The 24,134-nt window shown below is 44.3% G+C and overlaps 1 protein-coding gene across 1 annotated transcript in view; it reads left to right on the top strand.

Annotated features, from left to right (window-relative positions):
- The window catches only part of LOC131294652 (sodium channel protein 60E), a 98,263-nt gene that overhangs the window by 15,601 nt on the left and 58,528 nt on the right, over nt 1–24,134 (top strand). Inside the window, exon 2 of the mRNA XM_058322696.1 lies at nt 4,014–4,222. Coding sequence (XP_058178679.1) covers nt 4,014–4,222 — 209 coding nt within the window. The remainder of the gene's footprint in view (nt 1–4,013; nt 4,223–24,134) is intronic.

The raw sequence follows: 24,134 nt of genomic DNA, 5'->3' as shown, positions 1-24,134 counted from the left end.
TTTTATCCGTGTTCTGGAAGTATTCTTCTCGCGGAGGTATTTCCCTCGACGATTTCATTTTCGACGAGTCAAAACACCTCCAACTTACCCCTTTTGACAGGACTGATTCCATTTTTATCCAACTGTCATTCAGCCAAGTTGGTGACAGAATGGTATCCCTTCATCGTTGCAAACATTTTCATTCACTGATTCATGATTAATCGATCGTCTGACAAGGGTTTGCAACACGATAGACAGTGGTATATAATTTCCCTTTTTTGGTTTTCGATTGCTTTGTTGGATTCTCATTTCCTACCTTCATTATCGGTACCGAAACAATCGTAAAAATATTGCTCCCCTTTGAAACTACTCGAGTTGCAGAACTGGCCAGAATGTTTCTTACACATAAAATATAGAAGAAAGTAGTATTTCAGGGAAATTATATTTTCGTGGCAAATAATTTTATGATCGGGGAATACCGCAAAAATGTTTAATTATTGGGTTGCAACATTCAGCTAATCGTATGAACTTACGTTTTGTTGTATTGTACAGAGGCTTGATCCGAGATTTGATATGTTGCAACGAGGCTTTCTTTTCAATGTTTTTTATGTATTTCAAAAAGAATAAAAACATATCAATAACATACATATTCAAAACAGTGCTTTCAGCAGTTTTATTGTCCATATCTATAGTATGATTCACCTTTTTTCACGGTCATGTTTTTTAAGGTATTTTAAAAAGCAAATCGAATTTAAAATAATACAACACAATAAACTGCTATATTACAATACGATAAACATACAATCTATTTGTTCGTATGTAGTCTTTCAAATATTCTTCATTCGAAGCATTGAAACCAAGTGTAGGTTAAGCCATATATTGCTACGACTAACATCAAAAGAACTATGTTCGAAATAAATTCCACATGTCTTTGGAATCCCGGTTCGTTAGGTAAATGGGCTCTGTTAGGAAGTCATTTTGATTCCTTGCCATCTGCACCGCGCCGCAGGAGGAAGAATTACGTGCACATGTGTATTTAGCAGAACCTCTCGCTGCAATCGAGTGATAAGAACGCGAGGTATTCCTTCCCTGTTCCAGGTGCAGTCTGTTCGGTCTGTTCAAAGCCCGGCCGCAGCAGCAAGAAAATGACATTCTGTGCACCTGTCGTTCCCGACGAACACCGGTTTGCACCGGAAGGCAGGACCGGTTTTCGATGCGGGAAAATCCTCCCACCGACCGGAATGGCTGCAAGCATCGGAAAAGTAGTCGCTGTAAAGTGGAGCACTTCGCTAGACGTGATGTTTCTAGGTACCCCTGCTGCTCCTTCGTTCTAGGTGATCCCCTATATGTTTCTTTACACCCCATACTTTGCTGCAGTAACCTTTTCAGAAAGCCACTGATCAGTCGTTTGAGGACGAGCTCACTCTCTCTCACTCACCGCACCGTTCGGAATTACTGGAGTCGGTACTCACGCGGAGGGACAGATAGGAAACATTCTGTACGCTCAGCGAAGCGCAGTACTTTCCTGGCGGGTTGCGACAACGGAACCGCTTCCTTCGAGCGGAAATGGGAGACATTTTCACATCATGTCTTCCATTCGCGATGGTGAGGCTATAACTGGAAAACCCCTGGCGGAAGTAGCAAACGCTAGAAGAAGAAATACGCGTCGCGGCGGTAAAAAGAAACCGCCGGGAAAATATCCTTCGACATTTAGGGATAGTGTGTCGAAGCACTTGTTGGCTTCCAAGTCGAGCATTATCGTGCGGGGCAAGGTGATGTGGTGAGTGTTTTTTTTTTTTTCACGGACACACACCTACAATATATTGAATGCGATGCGGTTCTTTCCGGGTGACAACGATGGGTGAGATTTTGAGAAAGTAAAGTTTCCTTCACACATAAGTCTTCATTATCGCTCGTGCAGAATGCGGAGTGTCATCGTAACCTCATTACATTTCTGTCTCCTGTCAGCGTGAATGAACAGACATTTCATACTCTAGTGAGGGGGTTAAAGTGAAATTTTAAGCATATAGAAATTATTTGACGTTGGACAAAGTTTTATCTAATTATTTTTTATTTACTCTTATTAGATAACGTTTCGAAGTTTCACATTTAATGAAACAAATGTGTACTGCGGAATCGTAATTAAAATAGACACAGTTTAACACGGGCGCCTTTCTTGGAGCCTAGCCAGCATCGGCACGGGCGAGAACCTTAACCTGCTAACAGGTAGCACCGATGCTGCATTACAATTTATTTATGGCCAACACAAGCCAAAACGACACACAGCCTGCGACCGGCTGCCACTAACATCGACCGCACGTCCAGCCCCCCCAAGGTCCATTATAATAATGTGCATAATTTATTGCACTCATAATTGATTCTCGGTATCGCCACAATAAATGCCTTACGGTGTGCTTATTTGATCGACCAACGTGCGTGTGTTGCGTCTTCGGGCGTGTGTTCAGCTGCAGCTGTGGTCACACGCCAAGAACGGATGCAGGCAAAACGAACGGTAGCCACTCAATAATTGGCCTCCCTGCGCCGTGATCAGCAAACGAGCTTAAGGTTCAATTTGTTCAGCCATCATAATCTACAAAGCACCGGGCGCCTCCACCAAAGGCGCGGGGTGTCGTTCGCTCGCCCTTTGGGGAAACTTCGGCTGCATCCTCATCCGTTTTCCCACGGGTAGGCGCTTGGAGGCTGTTTCGGGGGGAGAATATTGTTTATTTTCACAACGTGCTTCAATTAAAATAAATTATGGTTGACTTTAGGGTAGGATGGCCCTAAGATGGGAAGCTTTATTGTTTGTTGCCAAAGGCCACGTTATTCACTCCTTCACGCGCTGCCAGTTCATATGGTCGGGGTTTGAGTTAATGCCCGGAGGAAAGATATTCCAATTATTTGGGAATGTTTCGCGTTACGGAGATTTATCAAACATTTTCTCCGGAAAATTCCACCGCTTGGTATCGAAATTGATGATACACTTCCCTTTTACACATTGGATGGTAAATTTGGTTGGATTACGGGGCCACTGATGGTATCGCACAAAATTCCCACATTGTCAACCCATGCGGCGCCCCATCGCTACGTTCATTTCCCCCCCCCCCCCCCCCCCACGGGAGTGGTCGGATACGTGCCAGATATAAATTTACAACCTATCAGCAGGGTAAGTTATTGCACCACTCGAAACCACCGTTGTCTTACCAGCTGCCGATGACGGGAAATGGACCCGGACCCGCAAATGACCGAATTCCACTGCCCGAAATTGACCGTTTGGTGGGAAATCGCCCTCAGTAACACTACCGGGTTTTTATGTGTGTGTGTGCACACGGTGGTTCCGGCTTTTTCCGGTCCGTTTAACGGACCACCGTTGACGGGAAAATAATTTATTGAAGGACGGATCCGTACGGATGGGAGGATGATGTTTCGTTCTTTTCCTGGCCCCTCGCCGGCGTGCTATAAATAGACCCGACGTTTGCTCGGGAATTTCGAATTGAATCTCGCACGGGTCCGAGGCAATGGACGCGACTGCCGGAGCATCTGTTATTTACAGTTGTTGTCAATCCAGACGCCGGGTAGCAGTTGACGGTGCCCGTCGCCGAGGGTCCTGCCAGTTACCATGAAGCACATGAAATACGATACAGCCGTGTTTTCCCGTCGTGAAACGGGATAGCTTGTTTGCCGTGCGTGCGATATTTGTGTAAGTGAGAGCCCTCTTCGTACCGGGGCATTAGCGACGCTCCGCTGGGAGTGATGTTTGCAAATTGATACGATGTCATTCAATATTATCTACGCCAGCCGAGCGAGCCAGACCCCGGCCCCGGGGTGGAGTGGGTTTGACAGATCGTTTGAATGGGTTTTCCAGGATTTTTTTATTACCCCCCAGCAGTTACAACATCTTCAATTTCACCTGGATCGCTCGCTGTACAATCAAATCGTTAGCTTTATGCTCGTTTTCCCCCCCCGCGAGATAACATTTTCACTACCGAACTTAACGCTTCTCTTCCCCTTCTTCTTCTCCACTTTCTCCACAGTTGCAAAGCATCAGGTTGTTGCGTATACCGAGAAGTCCCAGGACAAACATGAGTCACGCCACATTCAGCTCGTGCGGGAGTACGGCTTTCATCCTCGATCGAAGGTACAGGTCGAGGATGGCGCCCTGCTGCCGCGCAAATTCGAACCCTTCCCCGACGACATGTACGGCCGGCCGCTGGAGGAGATCGATAACTTCATCTACGAAGAGGTGAGTGGACCTATACCGTCTCTGTTCGCTGCCGCTTCTGTCTGAGAAGTGCGCTGACATACATACATACCTTTCGTGCGGCATAAAAATGTCATACAAAATTAATGCTCACTGCACTTTGGTAGTTGGCTGAAGTAAATCGAAATTGAATGACACTCCTACCATATAGGTGGCTTTTATATCCTAAAACTGCAGTGCCTGCAAGACCTTTCCTGCCGTATTAAAATTGACTATTTTCTAACAGCTTAGTGTAACTTTTTTTTAATGTAAACAAAAATAGACTAGAATAGCATCATTCTTCCGCTGATGGAGGCGCATGGTCATTCATGATTTGCAGTTGTTTCTTAATTGAATCCTTGTTATCTTAGACACTAGAAGCAACCAACAGTCAATACACAATACACTTTGGTAAAAAAGACAGCCAAAAAAATTATTTACCTAAATTAAAGAAAATCTTTCATTGGTTTTTTAAAGCAAAACCAAAATTTGTAAATCTGCAGCCAAACATTGTCTAGCGATTCGAATATTTACCAATACCTTCACATCGAAAGCAAACAAAACACAACAGCACCGATCGATGGCGAAAGCTGTTCTGTTTCTGTCTGCTTCGGTGCGCTTCAAACCAACCAACTCTACCCATTGTGTCGTATGCAAACAAGCAACTTCCGAATTGAATTTCTAATTAATCACTTTCCTCGCAAAGACGGCCCGGGTGGTGCAAAGTTCGTCGGCGGTGTTGATTCGGTTCGGTTATGGATTGTTTGTGGGTTTGTTTTCATTTTATTTTCACGGGTGTTTTTTGTGTTTTGTTTTTCGGTTTTACTCACCATTTCGCTATGCTCGCGAAGGGCTTAGGGTAATGAGCGCAAAGGCACAAACGGTACGAATCGCTCCGGGTGTTGCTTTCAACCCCGACCGGGAGCCTGTGATTTATGATAACTCACGTACGTCGTACCTCCGCCACCGGTGGCTCCACCGAACCCTGCTGGAGCCGAAGTGGCCCGAGAAGCTTGTTGCTTGTTAATACCTTGAATTATTGCGTTCTACAGTGCCATTGCCATGCGGGCGTCCGAGCTAATTTTGGCTCGACTTTCTTGCACGCTGAAAAGCTTATGATCAAATAGGGCATTTGGGGCTTTGTGGAAAAAATTGTCAGAATTCGATACTAGGAGGCTCAAAATTCTGCTAGAACTGTTTATATTTGCCTTTATATTCTCTTAGATTTTTTATCAAACTAATTTAAATTACTTTTGGAACCACTTGGCTGCATCAAACTAAAGTAAAGCATTCAATTAACGAATGTTATATGTTGATTTTCAATGTTGATCGCTTTTTCAGATCTATCGGTTCTGTTTTATTACTATCGGATACATTTCAACATAAAATATAACACATATGAGACTTTACACCCCATCTTTGCTATTTTTTATCTTTAACTATTTGTTTTCTTGATCCAATCTGATCCAATTCGTAATAAATGGGCTTTGTTACTAAGTGTAACGAAGTGTTTTGCCTTGCCAAGACTGACTTGTTGAGTCAAAACTAACAAAAACTAAACCACACCAGGCACTAACTAGTAAAGACTTCGTTACGACTTGTTTGCTTTTTCTTCCACCACGAGATTTTGGCGATTCATTTGGTTTAAGAAAGGATTAGTGGACCCTTGTGGACTGTACAAGGGTTTCATTTGTCGTTTCACAACTTTCTTTACCCAACTGGTGTTCTCTCATTACACTCGCCGCGCTTTTCTCGTGCTGGGAGATCGCGTACGGTTCGCTTCTCTAATCTCCGTTGATAGCATCGATAGTAATTGTTAATGAACACATCCCCCCCTGGCCCTCACCACCACGATCCGTTGCCCGGTGGGGAGCGATTTTCCGTTCCCTATTATTTTAACAAATTGTTTCCATACAACCCGGCCCGCCTTGGTGGAACGAATTTCCCTTTTACCTCTCAACCGGAAAAAAGGGTTCCAACTACAATTGCTTTGTCGCCGATGGGTTCTTGGTGGGTACCAAATTGAAGGCAAAACAATGTCACGAATATAGATTTCGGATCTTCTTTTTCGGACGGTGCTTTCGGTTGGGCCCCGGAGGCGAAGAACTTGCTGTCGTGACGAATGGAACGCCAACAACACGCGTTCGACAATAAAAGAGCCCGACCGAGAAGGATCATTTGGCAAATGTATGCGCCGTCGCCCTTTACGACTCCCGGAATGGGTTTTCCTTCTTGCGGAAGGTTCGTTACGTCTGGATAATTTCTTACTGCCACCGGCGACGGTTCGGATGGAAATCGGGCGGTTTTTTTTTGTGTTTTTAACTGCAAACGCTCGAAAAGGAGATGAATCGCTTACATTGTAACATTGTTACAGTTTTATTAGAATTCCTTTGTGTACCTTCGGTTACTCGGAGACACTTAGACAGGAATCGGTGGAAGAAATCTCAGGGCTTTTCAAAAAACGAACCGGTTTACTGTTGGTGAACGAGCTTTTTTCTGCTGCGCATTTGTTAATTTGTTTTAACGTAAATTTTCATTGTATGCATTTGTATTATGTTGTAACAAATATGAGAAGAACGGGAAGTCGGTTATTGGCGATTTTTATGGTTAACGATTTTATTGAAAACTGTTCACACATAAATCGGTGACAAAATATAGGTTATTTTCCCTTCCAGAAGCGAACCCTTCCCTTTGCCGAACGAGTCATTTTTCACCTGTACAATTATGCTCACTGTAGTGCGTATTGGTGTGTATTAAAATGACCCTGTGTGTATATACATGGCTAATGATGATCACACACTACTTGCGCTCGTACGGGCACGACCGTGAACATGAATCATAATTATTTTATGGCCTACCCTTCGCAGCTGTTCGGAAAATGGGCCACCACGCGATGGAAAATGCTGCTTTTTGGCAGCGTTAAAAAGGGGTCGCGAGGCACCTCATCGTAGCCGTGTTTTCCACGATCCCCACCTCACCTCGAAAGCAGTGGCTCATTACGCCACAATAATAATTACTATCCTCCTCGCTGGGAAAAAGGTAGAATTTCTAGGAGACGAACTTTCCCAACCACGTAGAAAGTCACACGAAGCGATAGGGAAAACAGGGAAGGAAAATAAGGAAAAACAAACATAGGAAAGGGAAGGAGAACTTCACATTTTGCGGCGGTCGCCCCTATTCATGTTGCTCCTAATGATTTTCAGGTTTTCAGTACTCCACCCAGAACCTTCGGCGAGGGCGAATGTTTGGAAAGGCGGCCAGCCCCAGCAGATGGTTCCAGGCCGGGCCGGGAACTTTTTCGGTGCGTGACGTGGACGCTTACCTTGCCCTTGTTTTCCCGCTCAAACCCGGTGGGGTTGGCTTCTCTTTCATCGCTGACCTTTAACGTATGATATTAATTTCCACGTGCTGATGACGACCGACCGACCGCCCGAACCGACGAAGGAGTGCTTCGGGGCGAATAATTTGGTTAATTATGTCAGGTTTTGATTTTCTTGGAACGTTGCTTCGAGCCGTCGAGGTGGCCGGAGACTTCGGGCAGAAATTTGCTTCCACTTTCTAGGTCCTTTGAATTTCTAGAAGGTGGAAAATGGTCGAACTGACATAGAATCTTGTTTTAGAAAAGTTTCTAAACTGAATGCATTCAACGGTGATGTTTTCACCTAAAACCTGTTCTCTCTTTTAGGGTTGTACATGTATTTAGATAACTGTAAAAGATTAATATTTTTATAATTCATGCAACGATAATTTACGTGAACTAAAACAGTTCTCAGGAGGAAAAAAATATGATACAATCGTGATAATCGTTGATTGGCGTGTCTAAAGGATTATTTAACTGGAGCGCATTGGAAGCGAAAATGCTCAAATTAATATGCATTATTCCGTGCGCCAGGTGCCTGTATCCGACAACAACCTTAAACGTCATAAAGGCATTCAAGAATAGCGCTCGAAGCACATTCAGCATGGAGCAAACATTCCTTCCGTCGGCCAACGGCAATATGAATGCTTATCTCACCGTTGTCACGGTCATTTCTGGCCCGCGTGTGGGCCGTGTTTGTGTGTGAAGTTTTCATATAACAGGACATTCACGACACGGAGCGTCATACCGGCGACTAGTGACCTAGGCTGAAAGTCCCTCGTTCACCGCTCTACATCCATTTGAGTGGTCCAGAAATGGGCAAAACTTTCCGAACCGGCCGAGTTTGGCACACACACACACAAATAGCTGTTCGGAGAAAGTTGCTCCAAACTTACAATTTATGGTACTAACGGGTGTAATGAAAATCGTAAGCAATGAAAAACTCATCCATTAGTTCCGCACAAAACTCGATGAACTGGAAAAACTGTGCGAGACCGAACAGCTTCGAGGTAGATTTTAGCAGAACTAACGCATTGTCAAGCGGTCTAGCCGCTGGACACCATCGGGCTTTTACTATTTACATCCATATATCAATTTTGTTTTCATTTTATTTGCATGACTACTCCCCCCCTCCCATCCGCCCGGTACTTTACACAGTCCCATTAGCTGGGCAGCTTTTCTCTACCTAGATTTTATTATACACATCGTAGTAGTTTTGTTTTCCAATGTTTTACCACAAACCGAAACCAAAACCGTAGGTCCATCGAATAAACTGCCATTCATTTTTGATTCTTAACTCTTTGCAGATGGTAAACGGATACAATATAATCAATCTGCGCCTTTTATCACTAAGGTTTGGGTATGTTTTAGGTTTAATCTTTACGTTTCGATTTAGCGAAAGGACGAAGTTCCGCTTCGACGAGGATGAGCGTTTCCCAAATTGAAATATTTTCCAACACATTAACGTTCGTAGTGCGAGTGAACACGTTCTTTCCATTTGATGCTAGCCTTTTTTCATGTTATCAATTATTATTGTAGTGGGTTATTGTTCTGCACAAAACGTGCTATGAGCAGGGACTAATTTTAAAATTGGAAAATTCATTTATTCCCCGACGTGACGCATTTGAGCATATGGATCTTGAAGTGAAATTAAAATAAAGTGGAAATTATCTACGAAACCAATTTCCACCGTCTGATACAGTTATGGCTTTGCTCGTTTCTTTAAGTGTAGCTATTTCGGAAAAACGGAAAAGCATTCGGTACACTTTGAAACCTTTTTCCAAACTGGAAGGTAGTTCCGATTCAATCTGGAATGCGTTTGATTCCTTGATGTGTTTCATCGTTTTGGGTTCTAGATTTTTCAAACGTTCACCGAATCGTTCCCGATCGTACATCATGATAGTGGCTGTTTCTGCAGTGAGCTGAAAATGAAAAAGTTAAAAAGTGAATCTAGCTAGCATCATCCGAAATGAGTTCTGCTCCGGCCAGATGTACGTAATCTATCAACTTTCCAATCGCAATTTTTTTTCCCGGCGTCGGTCGGGACAGCAGAGAGCGTTTCGCAAAGGATACTTCCCTTCCTTTACTTACAGATTGCTCACTTCCACCCTCCACCCCCTCTACCACCCTCGTCCCCACCCGCACATGGTCTGCAGATCGTCATCATTGCGATGTTTGCTTCACTTTGCTCGACCGTCCGTCAGCACCGTCCGCCCGGAGCTGACGCTGGAAAATGGGCATGCATGCGCACAGCTAGCGCGCTCGGTTACAGGTTGCACACAGCACACTTACAGAATATAGATGAGATTTTAATAATAAATCGTTTCTTTGCGCCTGTTCGAGCGCACCATCCGCGCCCGACCCCGCGCGATGTCCACACGCGCTATCTCGGTGGATTCGGTGGGTAAATCCTAAAATTTCTCTGATTCTAGATGTGTAAAAAAAACCAACCAACACACACACACACACACCCACACCCTCGGAGGGGATAAATTGGAGCAAACAAGTAGGATACAGAACGCCCCGACAGCCCGAGGCGCTGGCGTGCAAAGATCGCTTGTTATCGCAGTGTCCGGCTTCCAAACTGCGCTCGGAAAATTTGGTTTCTCTTATCCGCAGCAAATGTGAGCGATTTGATGGTTTACTATGTGCGTGTCTGTGTGTGTGTGTGCTGTTACCTTCACCTTCCAAGGATACGCCCGCAGGCGAAGATGCAGCGGTGGATAAGAATGAAGTCGCTTAGCGCCTGGAAGATGAACTGAATTGTTTGGCCGAATACCAGAGTTGGAAAAAACGAACGCGAACGAAACTTCGGGACCGAGGATGGGAAAACGTTAAATAAGGAAACGCATCCAAACATACCAGCTGAAAAACAAACATGTTCTAACATTCATACAAAGGAACATTGGGTGGGTTTTTTTTTTTTTTGTTTGGTGCCACCGATGTAGGATTTCCTCGGATTATCTTCCTCCGCGCAAACATAGTGCGCTCATAGTTCGTTTGGGAGGAAAAATTGCAACAATCCCTGCCGTCGCCGGGTGGTTGGCCAGGGACGTAATAATAGTGATGAGGCTGCAAAAAAAAAATAATCAAAAGCTGATGCAAGCTGATGCAGGCAACGGAATGAAAAAGTTGTTTTGTTCCTGGTCGATGTCGGACACTTTTCGTAGGGAACGCTTGCAGGGGCGATCCCGGTATCCCGGAGAACGACGGTGGCTTCCTCGGTTTATCCGAAGACAGCTGGTATGTTGCTGAAAGATGAATTCCGCTCGGAAGTGTCAGCGAAGGCATGAGGAACGACAATGGGCGATGACTAAATGCCCGAGCAGCTGGAAGGACGGAGGTGGGATTACTTTTCCCGGCTTCCGTTATAACAAAAACATGTTTGATAAAAACCGCTAGAAAATACACTCCTTTTGCGCTGGGAGAAGGTAATCAACGGTACAATTTTACCAACGAAACGAACGTGTGCTAGAGGATAAATAAGCACTTTAAGCGCCACTGACCTAGTTTTTGGCTCAATTCGAGTCCAAGGTCCTCATTTGGTGCAGTTGGGGATACAACATCGCAAAGGTTCTCTTTAAAACTCCACATCGATTTCTTCACGGAGATTTTCATGTGATATAAGTTTCTCAACAGCTTAAAAATATCGTTGAATATAAAATTTTAATTTAAACAACAGTAAGCATTAGATTTTATAATAAAAGCTAACAATGTAGGCATTGCTATACGAATTTGTCTAAACCCTAAGAATTAATGTCAATTAAGAATAATTGCACCCCTTACCAAGATCAGTAAAAAAAGAGGTCGTGTCAAAGCTATTATCTACTCCGCCATTGTTGTGACAGTTGGTTGAAAAAGAGTTTACAAACATACTTGCAGTATGTGGGAGATCTTCGCCAAAATGTCTTGAACGAAATAGATACAGGCTGGCCCCGGTTTTCGTCAGCCTCGGTTTTCGTCGTTTGACAAATCGTTCGAAGCTGGTTTATAGTTGCGTGCTTTGTTCTTTACTCATATGATTCAATGCATTTTGTATAACACAAGATCCGAACATGGACTCATAAGCGAGTGTTGCAGGTTTTCTGCTTCAGACTACTTTGCTCAATCAAAAATATCTTCCAATTGAAGCACTGAATGTATTATTGTAAAACTACACACCATGGGAACCAACGAAGTAAAACGGAATATAAAACGGTTGATGGCCATTGATTTGATGATTAAATACACAAACTTTGTTATAATTTGTAGAACACCTTCATATGAACCGCTAAAAATTCAGACGAGAATAATGATCACATCCAACGTTTGTTTTGTGTCAGTCAGGTCTTGAGTAGGTGTTATAAACGTAAGAACTGTAGTCCGCTAGCCTCGGTTTTCGTCGCTGTCAAAGTCCCGTTTGGTGACGAAAACCGGGGCCAGCCTGTAATTGGAGATTTTGGATCAGAGTACCCATGGTTTCGCGTATACAAACGGTTCTTCTGTGTGAAATTACTAGATATGGATCCTGTAGGTTGGAAATTAAGTGTGATGGTTTTCCTCACGCTCCAGAACATATTCCGAACGTCTCAATTTCCGCTCTGTTGATGAAACATAACAGATTTGCAGTTGTGCCCTGGCTGCTCGTAAGAGGTAAACAAAATTTCAACCAACTGTCAAAAATTTTCCCTCTGTTTTTGGCTCGTTACATTGGTATGCTGCGACCTCTTTTCTATTGATCTTGCCCTTTACATTACAGAGCTAACGTGGAGTGGTTTACCTCTTTTATGAAACCCTACTTTTTATAACATTTACTTTAATTCTCTACTTTTCCACTATCTTCGTGATTCCATTTGAATCACCAGAGGAAAGTATTGTATCAACAGCATTGCGAGCGGCACCGTGTGCTCCTTATCTCGTAATCAATTAAAAGAACCTGCTGCTACCATGTGCGCGGTCAGTTCCAGTGCAATATCTCCTCGGAAATCTCCCTACCTTTCCGATAGCGTTGCCGGACAGTCGTTGTTCGGTCTTGTTCAGCCCTACGACCAACCGCTTCGGACCGCTCCAGCAGTGAAGGTAGTTAACTTAATGACGGCTTCAATTTCCGTATCTGATCGTAACTGCTTCCGGGTGCGATTGGTCGAGGCGCAACCCGGTACAAGGACCTCCTCGCTCATCATGCCGGCAATCATTGTTTACGGCGGTGGTTCGGCACGCCCGCAACTGCACAAACACATACAGCTATACACGTTCTAGCAAGAATGCGCTCAACGGTGAACGATAACGCTGGCCAATGACGTCACGTTCGGGAGCTGGGTGGCTTAGTGGCGCTCGGAGGAAGCGGAATCGGAAGGAAACATTCGATAAGCATGGCGCAGCATATTGCCCACCGTTAAGTGTTTGCCCTAAGACTTGGTGGAAGCCGTTGTTCCGGAAGGGTTTGCTCACTTCATGCTCGCCGGCGGTGGTCTTTGTAGGTCACCCCGCTTCCTGTTCGGACGGGAAATGGAAAATGAGCATCGAGAAATGTAAAGAAAGCCTCACACACACACCTACTCGTTTCCCTTTCGATTGTATCGCGCGGAGAGAGCACTTTTGTCAAGAGGTTGGTCAGTGTTTTCCTTCTACTTTGCGATCTTTTTTTTCGATAGTCATTATCTAGATTTTGATCCATTTCTCGGATTAGTCGATTTGTCGACGACGGATGTTACATTGCCGACAGCTTAATTGTCATGAAAGGTTTGATTTATGGCCTCCGAAACAGGCACACTCGAAGTGCACCGAGGAATAAACATTCGTTTTGCTGGGAAAATATGCGTATCATGGCAGACACCTTGCTTTACACCTGTCCGGTGCATGAAAAATCCATTCTAAGTAATCCGCCCGCCTCCCTTTGTTGGGGGGTATTTTTCGGAAACGTGACAAACTGCGTGACAGCATTATTTGCCTTTCTGTTGCAATCCACCACCTTTTACACCAGCACACCTCTAAGCCAGCGAATCTGTGACCCAATTATCTCATCCCCTCCCTATTGCAGCTCCACAGGGCTCCTTCAGGTGGCAAGCGTCGGAACGTGATTTGGTTAGCCAAACAGGTGTGATGGAGTTAACCAAATGGCCCTTTGCCTCACCTTGCGGTGGAAACACGGAAACGTGCAGCCATTCTTCTTTGCCCAACAAGACGTGTAGGTGTTCAGCCGCTTCCGCACACCGACGAACGGGAGCCGCCCCTACTGCGTCCGAGCTAATGCCGGCTAATCCGGTAAACGCATAATCTGCGGGCCCGGTGAATGGGAAACCGATGTTGAGCACCGGGTGGCATATTGATGAATCGGAAATCAACGGTATTTCGTCGGATTAGCGTGACAGAAGACGGAGGACCATAGCTCGTTATCGCGGTTTTTATCTTGTCCTTGGGGGGGTTGGACTCGATTTGTTTGAAGCCAAAGGAGTGGAGAGCTGTTTTGAATAGGTATACTTTGTATCCTATAATTTACTGTCCATAGTTTTATGATAAATATTCATAAATTAAATCTGTTTTGGAAATACATTTTGTGACACGTTAGACAAGGATCTTTCCAATATTATTCATGTTTAAAATCTGGGCTTTAACACACAAGAGTTGGTAAGTAGGAACAGTTTCTTGCAGTGTTAAACAAAAACAAAAATGGATAGGGTAACGGTACCAATAGTGATGCACTTAGTAATGTAACTAACAATTTGATGTAATTTATAAATGTTAGGAACACAATATTTTACATATTTGTACCAATTCTGATCGAAACACGACTTTTCTTCTGGAAAACATCTATTCTCACCAAAAACCATTAACGAAAAAAAGCGTATATTTCTTCCGATTTGGTAGCTCCTATAATGGTGGTATGGTTCCTATAGATGTGGTATCGTATTCCTATAATCGTGGTAGTACTTGGAACTGACTGAACATATTTTGACTGTGACTTATTTTTGAAGCATATTTAAAACAGAACGACCAAAATATTCATAGGCTAATGCATTGTCTTGGTCATAGACCAATGCATTGGCCTCATAGACCTCTCATAAACCAATGCATTTTGCAGCGATTTATAGCCTTAAGGAAATCATGGTATACCTTATAAATTCTTAAAAAATCCAGCATATTAGTTCAATATTTCCAAAAAATATACAATATTAGTATATTATTTCCAGCATATTAGTACAATATGTTCAGAAAATATTAATTTTGGAGCCTTAGTTTATTACGGAATGAGAAGGATTATCTTTCAAACACTCCGCAGAAGAACAAAAAACATTTCGTATAAGAACAAATATCTCCATTGTATTTATTTCGTCGTAGAGCTAGACTTTTATTCCACAACATCCGCTATTGGTACTAGCACCACTATAGGAGCACTTACCCTAAAATAGATAAAAGAATCAAACTTTCCTTACCTTAAATTAATTCACAAGCCACGTATTTCCCTATTCCCCTGTAAGAAGTGCCAGTTGCGTGACTATATTCTGGCTGGATCAATTTAGTTGAAAGCTTTTTAAATTGGTGATTGTACAAATATGAGTCCAGCTGAAGGATGGAGTGTAATTTTTCAACGTCATTTTTCGTTCCTCAAAAAACAAAAACTAAATATAGCGCCACATCGCTCGACGCGCACTCGGTCATCAGTTGTTCCGTAATCTCCGGACTAGGAAAGCCGGTGACAGCAAGATCCTACAATCTTTCGGTTGGCCATAAGCATTTGTGCGTGTGTGTTTGTGTCCCCTTGTTTTTGCTTCATTTGGAAGAATCGCTTTTTTGCAGCATCCGCGTTCCTTTATTGATGAGTCGAATGCAGGATCCTATTGAGACGTTATGCCCGATACCCTCGGTGGACGGACCTCCGTCCTAAGGGCGAACGGTCCGAAAAGCGTGCCTTTCCCCAAGGTCACCACGGTGTCGGCTCGCGCCGGCACATAATCCGGAATCTGTCACTTTCCGGCCCGGGACTGTTTTGACGTCTGGGATTTCCTGTCACAACCCATGTCAAATGATATTCGGAAAACGGGAAGTGATGATTGGTAGGACCTTTTTTTTGCCTTGGGGGGAGCAGGGTGTGTTTTTAGGTCGAACAGCTGGGATTCGTCTCGCTGGAAGTATTAAATGAAGTTTCTCCGTTGAAAAAGATGACATTTAGGGAGAGCGAAAGAAAAATGTTCTGTACAAGTTGTTTGTCTGTTGTTTGTTCTTAGTTTTTGCATTCAATCGTCAGGATGCAAGATAAACAGAACAGTTTGGACATGCTTTTTCCCCCGTACTGTCCAGAGCGAGCCGCATTTCCCGCCCAAAGCCTAGCAAAAACATTATACGGTGAGAAATGTAGCAGCTCGCTATTTCTTTTTTCTCATTTAGTTGTCCATTAAACGGTCCGCAAAATTTCCCGTTTGAAATGAGAAAACTCAGCAAAACGGGCCTACTTTTCATTGGCCTATTACAGTTTTGTTTATTTTTTGCGCCTCAGTGAAAAACTTTGCTTCCTTTTTTTGTCGCGCAGCAATTTCCTTCCCGAACAACTAACCGACCAACATTGTGCTTTTTATCTTGTCGTACCCTAAAGCCTCCGCCTAGGCCGACGTAAACAGGCTAGTGCAAAGGCGCCTTTGCAAGCACGCAGCCCGGCGAGGCCATCGGCCATTTTTTCGCACCGGCCTACGGAATGTGCTGCTGCTGATGAAAATGGGCTAAAGTTTTCCACTGCACCCCAAAAGGGCTCTCTGGCACCGGCCGGGAAGTACCCTTGAGCTTCATACGTCTGTGATGCTGCGCTCGTTGAGGGAACCAGGCCTCGACAAAACGGGGACTGTGCCGAAGCATAATCCACAGCATCGGAGTTTTTTGGGAACGAGGAAAGAGTTAAGAGGGAGCGAGAGAGAAAAATCCGAATGTCGGTCGAGTGTTGTTTGGTTACGGGAAGTAGGCACGGGGAGCCTGCAAGAATGGATTTTAAGATCCACGGTGAGTGTTTTATGGTGCTTTGTATTTTGCCTCCCCATTTCCAACCCCGCTCCCCCCTATCCTTCCGCCTCATGCCAACGAAAGAGGCTTTCCTGTTGCATGGTTTTATGTTGTTCTCTGATAGGCACAAACATGTAGGTCAACGGTGCACCGTCAGTCCCTGAAAGTACAGATATGAGTATGTCGTTGCCTCCTGTCCTACTGACCCGAGCATCCACGCACATGCACGAGCCGTTCCTACGAGGGCACGGAGGAATTCTTCCGACATTCGCGCAAAAGAGAAAGCTGCAAACTATTTTCGGACTCACCACTTCAGCCCGAGTTCACGTCATAGCTTATTCAAAGCAAATAGCCGCAGGTTGCTAATAAGTTAGGCTATGGCCTATGCACCCTATGGAAGTAGGACGTTCTCGTGCAGAGTGTGCGACTTTGCATGCACTACGCATACACTAAATCACAGAGGGGCAGTTTCCAAACGGCAGTTTGGAGTTCCGTATCGGACCGTCGGTCGCTTCGGTTCGAAGTCTGTTGATTTATTTGTTGTGTACAACTTCGAGGTGCTCGAGTTTGTTCCTTGCTCGACCGGGAAGTTTCTCCGGTAAACATTGTCCTCAGAATGGAATGGTTCTCTAGCGCGAGTGTACCGTTGCTGAATCGGTTCTAGATCTAAACATTTTCCCAGGCGGATGAACTTGGGGATCCTATTTGCCTTATAAAATATTTGTAAATATTTGCTCATGTGTAGATGGGTCAAGAAAACGTCGGAAATATACTGAAAATACAGCAGCCGTTCTCATCCACACGATTGAAAGTCTCATACAATGAATCCCTAATGTGTTAGGCGAATATCTCACCAGAGGGAATTCAAGAAGCAGACGAAGCTTGGGACCGGCAGGTATTGTAAATCTATCGATCGCAAACGAGGAGATCAAACGAAGGTTGTCGTTGGTATTGAATTCTCGTTTTTTTTTTTTCTAGCTCGACTTCATTTTTGCGGAATTTTCCCAGTTTAAATTAACTTTCAAAACATTCTCCCGCCGTGCCTGGTATTAACCCTCAGCTCCGGCCCGATGTAAGTCCATCGTTAACGCCCCTCCATTTTCTTTCGGGTCCAGCCCAAATCGTGTCACGTATCGTGCTGCGTGATGAAAGTGTGAACCACCTAACAACACAACCACCACCACCTCCGGCCTCATGTTTGATGAAAATGTCTGTGCGTATGTTGACTTTCTGCAGAGAGGAAAACGAAAGAATGGAACCATGGATGGGCCACGACCGCGATGTTTGATGAAAAGAAGTTCCAATAACTAAAGTTTCCTCCCCTACTGGGATTGAAGGCCGCTTCCGGAACTTACGGTCGGCGAACCTGGGGGTGTCCAAAATGGCCATATTGAACCGTAATTTCTGTCATCTCGGGAAGAACAAAGGTTCGCCCGATTTTCTCGAAACCCCCCTTTGCGGAAAGTTGTTTCCCAAAGACACGGAGAGCGCTGGTCGACACTCGCAGCCTTTGCTAATGCCGCCATCGGGTGGGGATTTCCGTGGGAAGCTCATACAGCGTCCCCTGCGACGAGACATCGAGCTTCGAAAGGTGACATCATGAGACTCCGGGTCCCGTGACATGAATTTCGCTCACAGTTTGGGGCGATTCGGTTCGTGGAAATTTATGAACCGGACCCCGTTGAAATCGGTTCAAGTCTGGTGCAGGCCCCCTCGCATGAACTCCCACAAGATCACAAGAACAAGAACTTCAAATGATACGCCGTGACAAATTGGGCGCCGTTGCGCTTAGGCATGGTGGGATGATTTATAGATACCGGAGTCGTTGAAGTCGCCCGCCGGGTCGTCGTGGCAAACCCGCTTTTGGGTTGTGATTGCTGAAAGTCTCCGGAGATCACAAGCGCGTTATAAATCTTAAAGGTTCGAGCGGTGTTTCCCACTGAAGCCGGCAACCGACAGGAACATGTGTCCGATCTTCGGCGTTCGCTGCTAATGAACGCTCTCTGGCGAGTCTCTTGGGGATCGTATGAGATTTAGTGGAGTTCGGTGCAATATTTCCCAGCATTAAGGTAGCATGTTGAAATATGAGTAGTCTCGAATGTGGTTTCACCGTTTCTTTGAGAAAAGTAAGCTCAATAAACATGAGGACTTGAGAGTTTCTCCCAAATAGTAGGTCTATTAAGTTGGTTGATAGAAATATGTATCAGTGACGGATAGATGTTGGCCTCAATTTTGAACTATGGAAGTTTCATTAAAAATGCTGGGAAAAGTTTACAATGAAGAGGGAAAAAAGATATCTCATTTTATTTATTTATGCTATGTTGATATTACGAACAAAACAAATTCTTAACATTTATGGAAAGTGTACAAACGAACGCAAGTATGGAAATAAATCCAGGTGTATTTATAAGAATTTCCAAAATGACTCACTGAATGTCAATACCGTTTTCATAACAAATTCTCTTGAAAAAACAAAGCGCATCAGATACAAGGATTCAACATTTCGGATGAAAACGAAACCAAACAAGAACAATAGCCGAAGGACTCAACGTGGTTCAATCAATTTTGCTTACAAAACCATGCACCAGTATGTCGTACTGCTCAGCAGCTTTTCATCCCCACATTTGCATGCGGAAATTGACGCATTCCACAGCTGCCTCCATTTTTTTCGCCGCCAATGTTTAGACTACTCCAAAAGCAGGATGTCAGCAAAAACAAATCCTCCCAACTCGGTCCGCACACTTCCACCTACGATCGTTTTTTTTTTTTGCCTCGTCCGGAAGTGCTGAACAGGAAACAAAAACCCCACCGAATGTGCTACACGTTCGACGCAGCATCCTCCACCGGCGGACGTGCAGTTGATGGATGCGTGCGTCGGGTTTGATGGATTGCCCGTGTGTCTACTATCTGGGGCGCCGATTTTCCCCCATGACCTGGGCAAACTTTTTGACCCCTTTGAACAGGTCGCTCCTGTGTTTTCGACAGCGTCGATGACATCGGCCTATGTCAACCCGGTGGTCGGCTTACGACGCAGACTGCGAACTTTTTGTCGCGGCTCTACCTTTTGGAGGGCGGAACCCGAAACTCAATTCCAAATCGTATTTATTGAATAGCACTTGAACTGAAACGCACGGTTTTCCACGGCTAGCAGGCGAAGGAAATGGTTTTTGAAATGAAAACATGTTATCGATTGAATGTAAACATTTACGGTACGCTGCTGTATGCCAAAGTTGATGGATTACTTTGATGGAAGAAAAAAAGATTGTTGAGAGAGTCACGGTTAGAGTGATGGGTACAAAAAATCCATAGCCAACTTCGTTAATTAATTCTAACTATAACTTTAATATTTAATTTGAGCATTTGAAAGAATTGCACACATTTTGTAACACAAAGCAAACACTCGTTATACGTGTAAAAGATTTAAAAAAAACTTTACAGCAGAGAGTAAAAACACATTACGAACAACAAAGCGCTCAAAAATCGTTCAAGGATAGAAGAAATGAACAAACAACACGAGCTGCACGGTGCACCACGCAAACGAAACCGGATGGCATGGCGCACGACGGTGACCATTTGCAGTCCGGGATGGGTTTAATGAGCAAGCACAATTTGTTGAGCATAAATTTGAATATGCAACAGCTCTCTGCTGGCGCGTTGTGTGCCCGCTCGCTACAATGTTGTGCCACCTCGAACGACCAGCATCGTGTCAGATAAGCAAATTGTGCTTTCGAAGAAGGGCAAAACATGGCCAGCTCCTTGAAGGCCAGCTCCATTTCTGGACTCGGTGGAACAGTGCCACCGTCGGTGGTCTCGTGCCACTCGTGACCTTCTTCGTGCTAAATTATTTTCTTTGTGATAAGATAATTTGGGTTTTCTTTTTTATGGAAAATTTGTCGCACTTGTTCAGCGGATACGGCTGCCACTCGGAGGATCCTGTAGCGTAATTTTCACACATCTTAAGATGATATATATTGTTTTAAAGTAAATTTCAGCCAACCTTTAACAAGGATATTTTTTCGCACAGTTTTTGCTTTCGAATATTATTCAACGCGGTTGAAAAAGCATCCATCTACCCTCATCGCCAAACTTTGAAGAAACGTTTTACGCTCCGTTGGCTTTTCCCCGTGTACAGATGTACAGTCACGCACCGTAACGTGCGCCCTCGATGTTCCGTTTTCCACAGAATGAAGCCAACAACCACGTCGGCGCTTTCCTCCGCGCTGTCTGTCCAATGATAAATTAAGCAATTAAATTAAATTATCGACATTAACTTTTTCTTTCGAGTCTGAGTCTGAGCCCGTTTGAATGCCGGCCATTTCCCGGGGCCCATTCCGTCGAGGGCCCTCTTCGGCGCCATTAAGAGCCGGTGCTCTTTTTTTCTTACCTCATTTCCTTCCCCGAACCGTTCGCCGACAGCGGACAGCCGAGGTACGGAATGGCGTCGAAAATGGGCCCCTCCACCAACACTTCACTCGCGACCGGTCGGTTTTGATGATTGAACTTGTTGAAAGATACTTTGGCCCCAAGGATTCACGGGAGCGCGCGCGCGCGAAGAACAGCTGACAAAAGACCGAGACCGTGGCCATTAAATGGCGCCCTCGAACCGGATGTTTAGGTCCGGTGTTGCGCCAATCTCGACCAACCCAAAGCGTCCACAGACCGGGACGAAGATGGAATCGATTTCGCGCAAATGATTTACGCCTTAATCACCTTTCCTGAGCAGCTGCAGCGTTGTGTGGGTCTTCTCCGGGAAAATCAGCTAGTTCTCAGCTAATGGTTGTCGGCCTCGGTCGTCCCCCCGGGGGCAGGACTGCTCAGCAAAGAGGGCCGGCTTGATTTAAATCATACGGGCGCCGACAAGGAAAATCACTTCCCACTGATTTATGGAACGGGAGTTGCGGGAAATTGTTATAGTTTCCCGCATTGCGTCCAGATGCGAGAGTCCACCAACGTCGGCTGATGTGGAGGGTTTTCAATGTTCGCTTGCGTTTGAGAGCAACAAATTGAAATGAAAAAAAAAAAATTAAGCCAAATACAAGCTAAATCTCTGCACACGGTACTTGTTATAAGAAAAGCTCAACTTGATTGATTTTGATTTCATCTATTAACATCAGGTGACAATTTTCATTAGCACTAAATTCCTTCGATTGTGCTGGAGGAAGTAGTCAAACACGTAATGCTCCAACCCGATGGGAAAAATAAATAATTGAAATGTCATCAATCATTCGGATTCACACCAGTTCACCAATTCAAACAACATTAACCGATCCCATTGTATTCACTTAATTAACGCATTTATATGCTTGATGTAACTCAACCTCCTGTTCATTAAATTGAGGTTTTTCCCCACAAACTGTGATCATTTGTTCCGGTGCGCTCGAGCTGTTGTTTCATCGAACACGTTTCAGTCGAGGAGTTGGCTGTAAATTCGAGCATGTGGTATGGGAGAGCGAGCTTACGCCACCAGAATGAAATTAACGTGTCGTTAGGTAAACCTGACCTTCATCAAACTAAGATCGATCGGCATTTAAAATGGGAGTTTCCCCAATTTCCACCGGGTTTCATTGGTACTTTCTCTGCAAAAAACAAATTGGACGCTATCAGCGCAGCCATGCGTTCAGTGGGTGTCCATTCTACAGGTCGCGAGAACTGAATCATCGAAAGTGCATACGATCCCGGTCGCCATTTATTACGGAGCAATGACGGCCGGTATGCATATAAAATGGACTGCACTACACCGAAAGCTCTCGCTCTCGGAATGCACTCCGGCAAGCGCATTTCAGTTCGAAGCGGGCAGACGAAGGGACAGAAGATAAATTTGTGAAATATTTATCGTCACAATGAATGTTAAACTGTGAGTGCCTTTGGTTATGCTGGCAGTGATATAACGCTTCGACCGTCCCTTTGTGGTGAGAAGATCCATTTTCTATTCATCGGAAACACATGCAAATGTTGGGTTATGCATCCATTCTATTTCTTTTGTTCTTTGAGTGTACAGTTAGGGAGACGTTACAAAATAATGTAAATTTATTTTGTTTTTATGTCCAATTTAATTTCACATAAGTCATTACAGTGTTTATATTCTATTCTCTAATATTTGTCATTTTGTCTTGAAATTTAGAACACGATTCGAATAACTTTTTAGATCTTAATGCTTCCTTAGTTTTCGCATAATTTTTCTTCTCATTTAGGAAACGATTTGTTATGAAATTACTCTCGCATTTAACCAATGTCAAATACACAAGAAGTTTGAACAATGAAGAACAGTAACAAAACATCCGAATGAAGTTACGGCAATTAGTTCTCATTAGTTATTGTACAAAATCTGTTCTAAACCTTAAATTACATTGCAAACAACACCAGCTCTCCAGGTCCAGGCATGCTCCACATCAATGCGCCATCGGCTTCATCGTGAAAGCAAGACAAATAGCTATGCACAAACTGCTCGAACTGGCCGAAGCTGAGTGGAGAGCAGCCAGTCTTATTTAATCTGTTGGCGAATAAATATGATATCGAATCTATTATGCCGGGTAAACCGGATAAGGCCGGTGAGGCAATCGATAGCTACGGTCCCCGGACCCCGCACGCTTTCTTCCAGCCCTGCCCGACTGTCGTTTCTTAGATTAATCCGGGCATCGAACGACGCAGAGGGTTCGGATAAAGTGCTTCTAGATTGGTTCTGCCAGCACATTCTGCCGAAGAAAGGATCGCTGCACGGGAGGTCAAACACTAGGCGGCACAAAAGGACGTACGCTTCCGGCCAGTGGGCGACGAGAATCGAGGGATAAGCTGTACGGAACGCATTTTCAACTAACGATATTTGAGTGGATGTGGGGGTATGTGTGTGTGTGTATGTGTGTGTGTTGATAACCGAAGCCATTCCAGACGGTTCTTGTATGGTGATTCTAAGTTTTTGTCAGGAATTCCGGAGCACGGCATAGCTGTTGGTTGTAAGAAGAAAGGGAACTGAGCTACCCTATCCACATCGTTACCCTTTCCTTCTAAAATCCAGAGGACTGAAGTTAACGCAGGACGTGAAGATCTGATCTAATTTTCACGAAGAGCTTAGCGGAATGGAGTAAATTTCCTGCTACAACCAGCTGTGGGGTGTAGCAATGAACTATCGCCGGTAAACTCTCTATAGAAACTGTTCTTCCGGCCGTATCGTCGAAGAACTTCTATCACTATTTAGAACCCGAACAATGGTTGGTCGCAATCGGAACCTTCAGGTCATATTAAGGAAACTGATATATTATTTTTAAATCGTTTGTTTATTCAAATCATCATCCGCTTTGGATACACTCCAAAAACTCAATGTCAGCTGATCCAAAGGCGTAAGGAGGGCCTTCATAATCCCCAAAAATAAATACGCCTGTCTACGTTGAACAAATGATTCAACTTATCGAATGTCAGCTTAGATCGAGAGATTTGAAATCAGATTGTGTAAAAAATATGATATTTCTACCTTTCAACCGACTGTCAGCCGGTATGTTTTCCGATGTTCCGGTTTCGGTACGGTTTGGGGGGGAAATATTTTCCATCATTTTCCCGGCCGTCCGAGGAAGGAAAACTCCGAACCGAACTCTTCCG

The sequence above is a fragment of the Anopheles ziemanni genome, chromosome 2 (assembly GCF_943734765.1).
Source record: "Anopheles ziemanni chromosome 2, idAnoZiCoDA_A2_x.2, whole genome shotgun sequence".
Taxonomy (NCBI): Eukaryota; Metazoa; Arthropoda; class Insecta; order Diptera; family Culicidae; genus Anopheles; species Anopheles ziemanni.
This window is presented reverse-complemented; position numbering and strand designations above follow the sequence as displayed.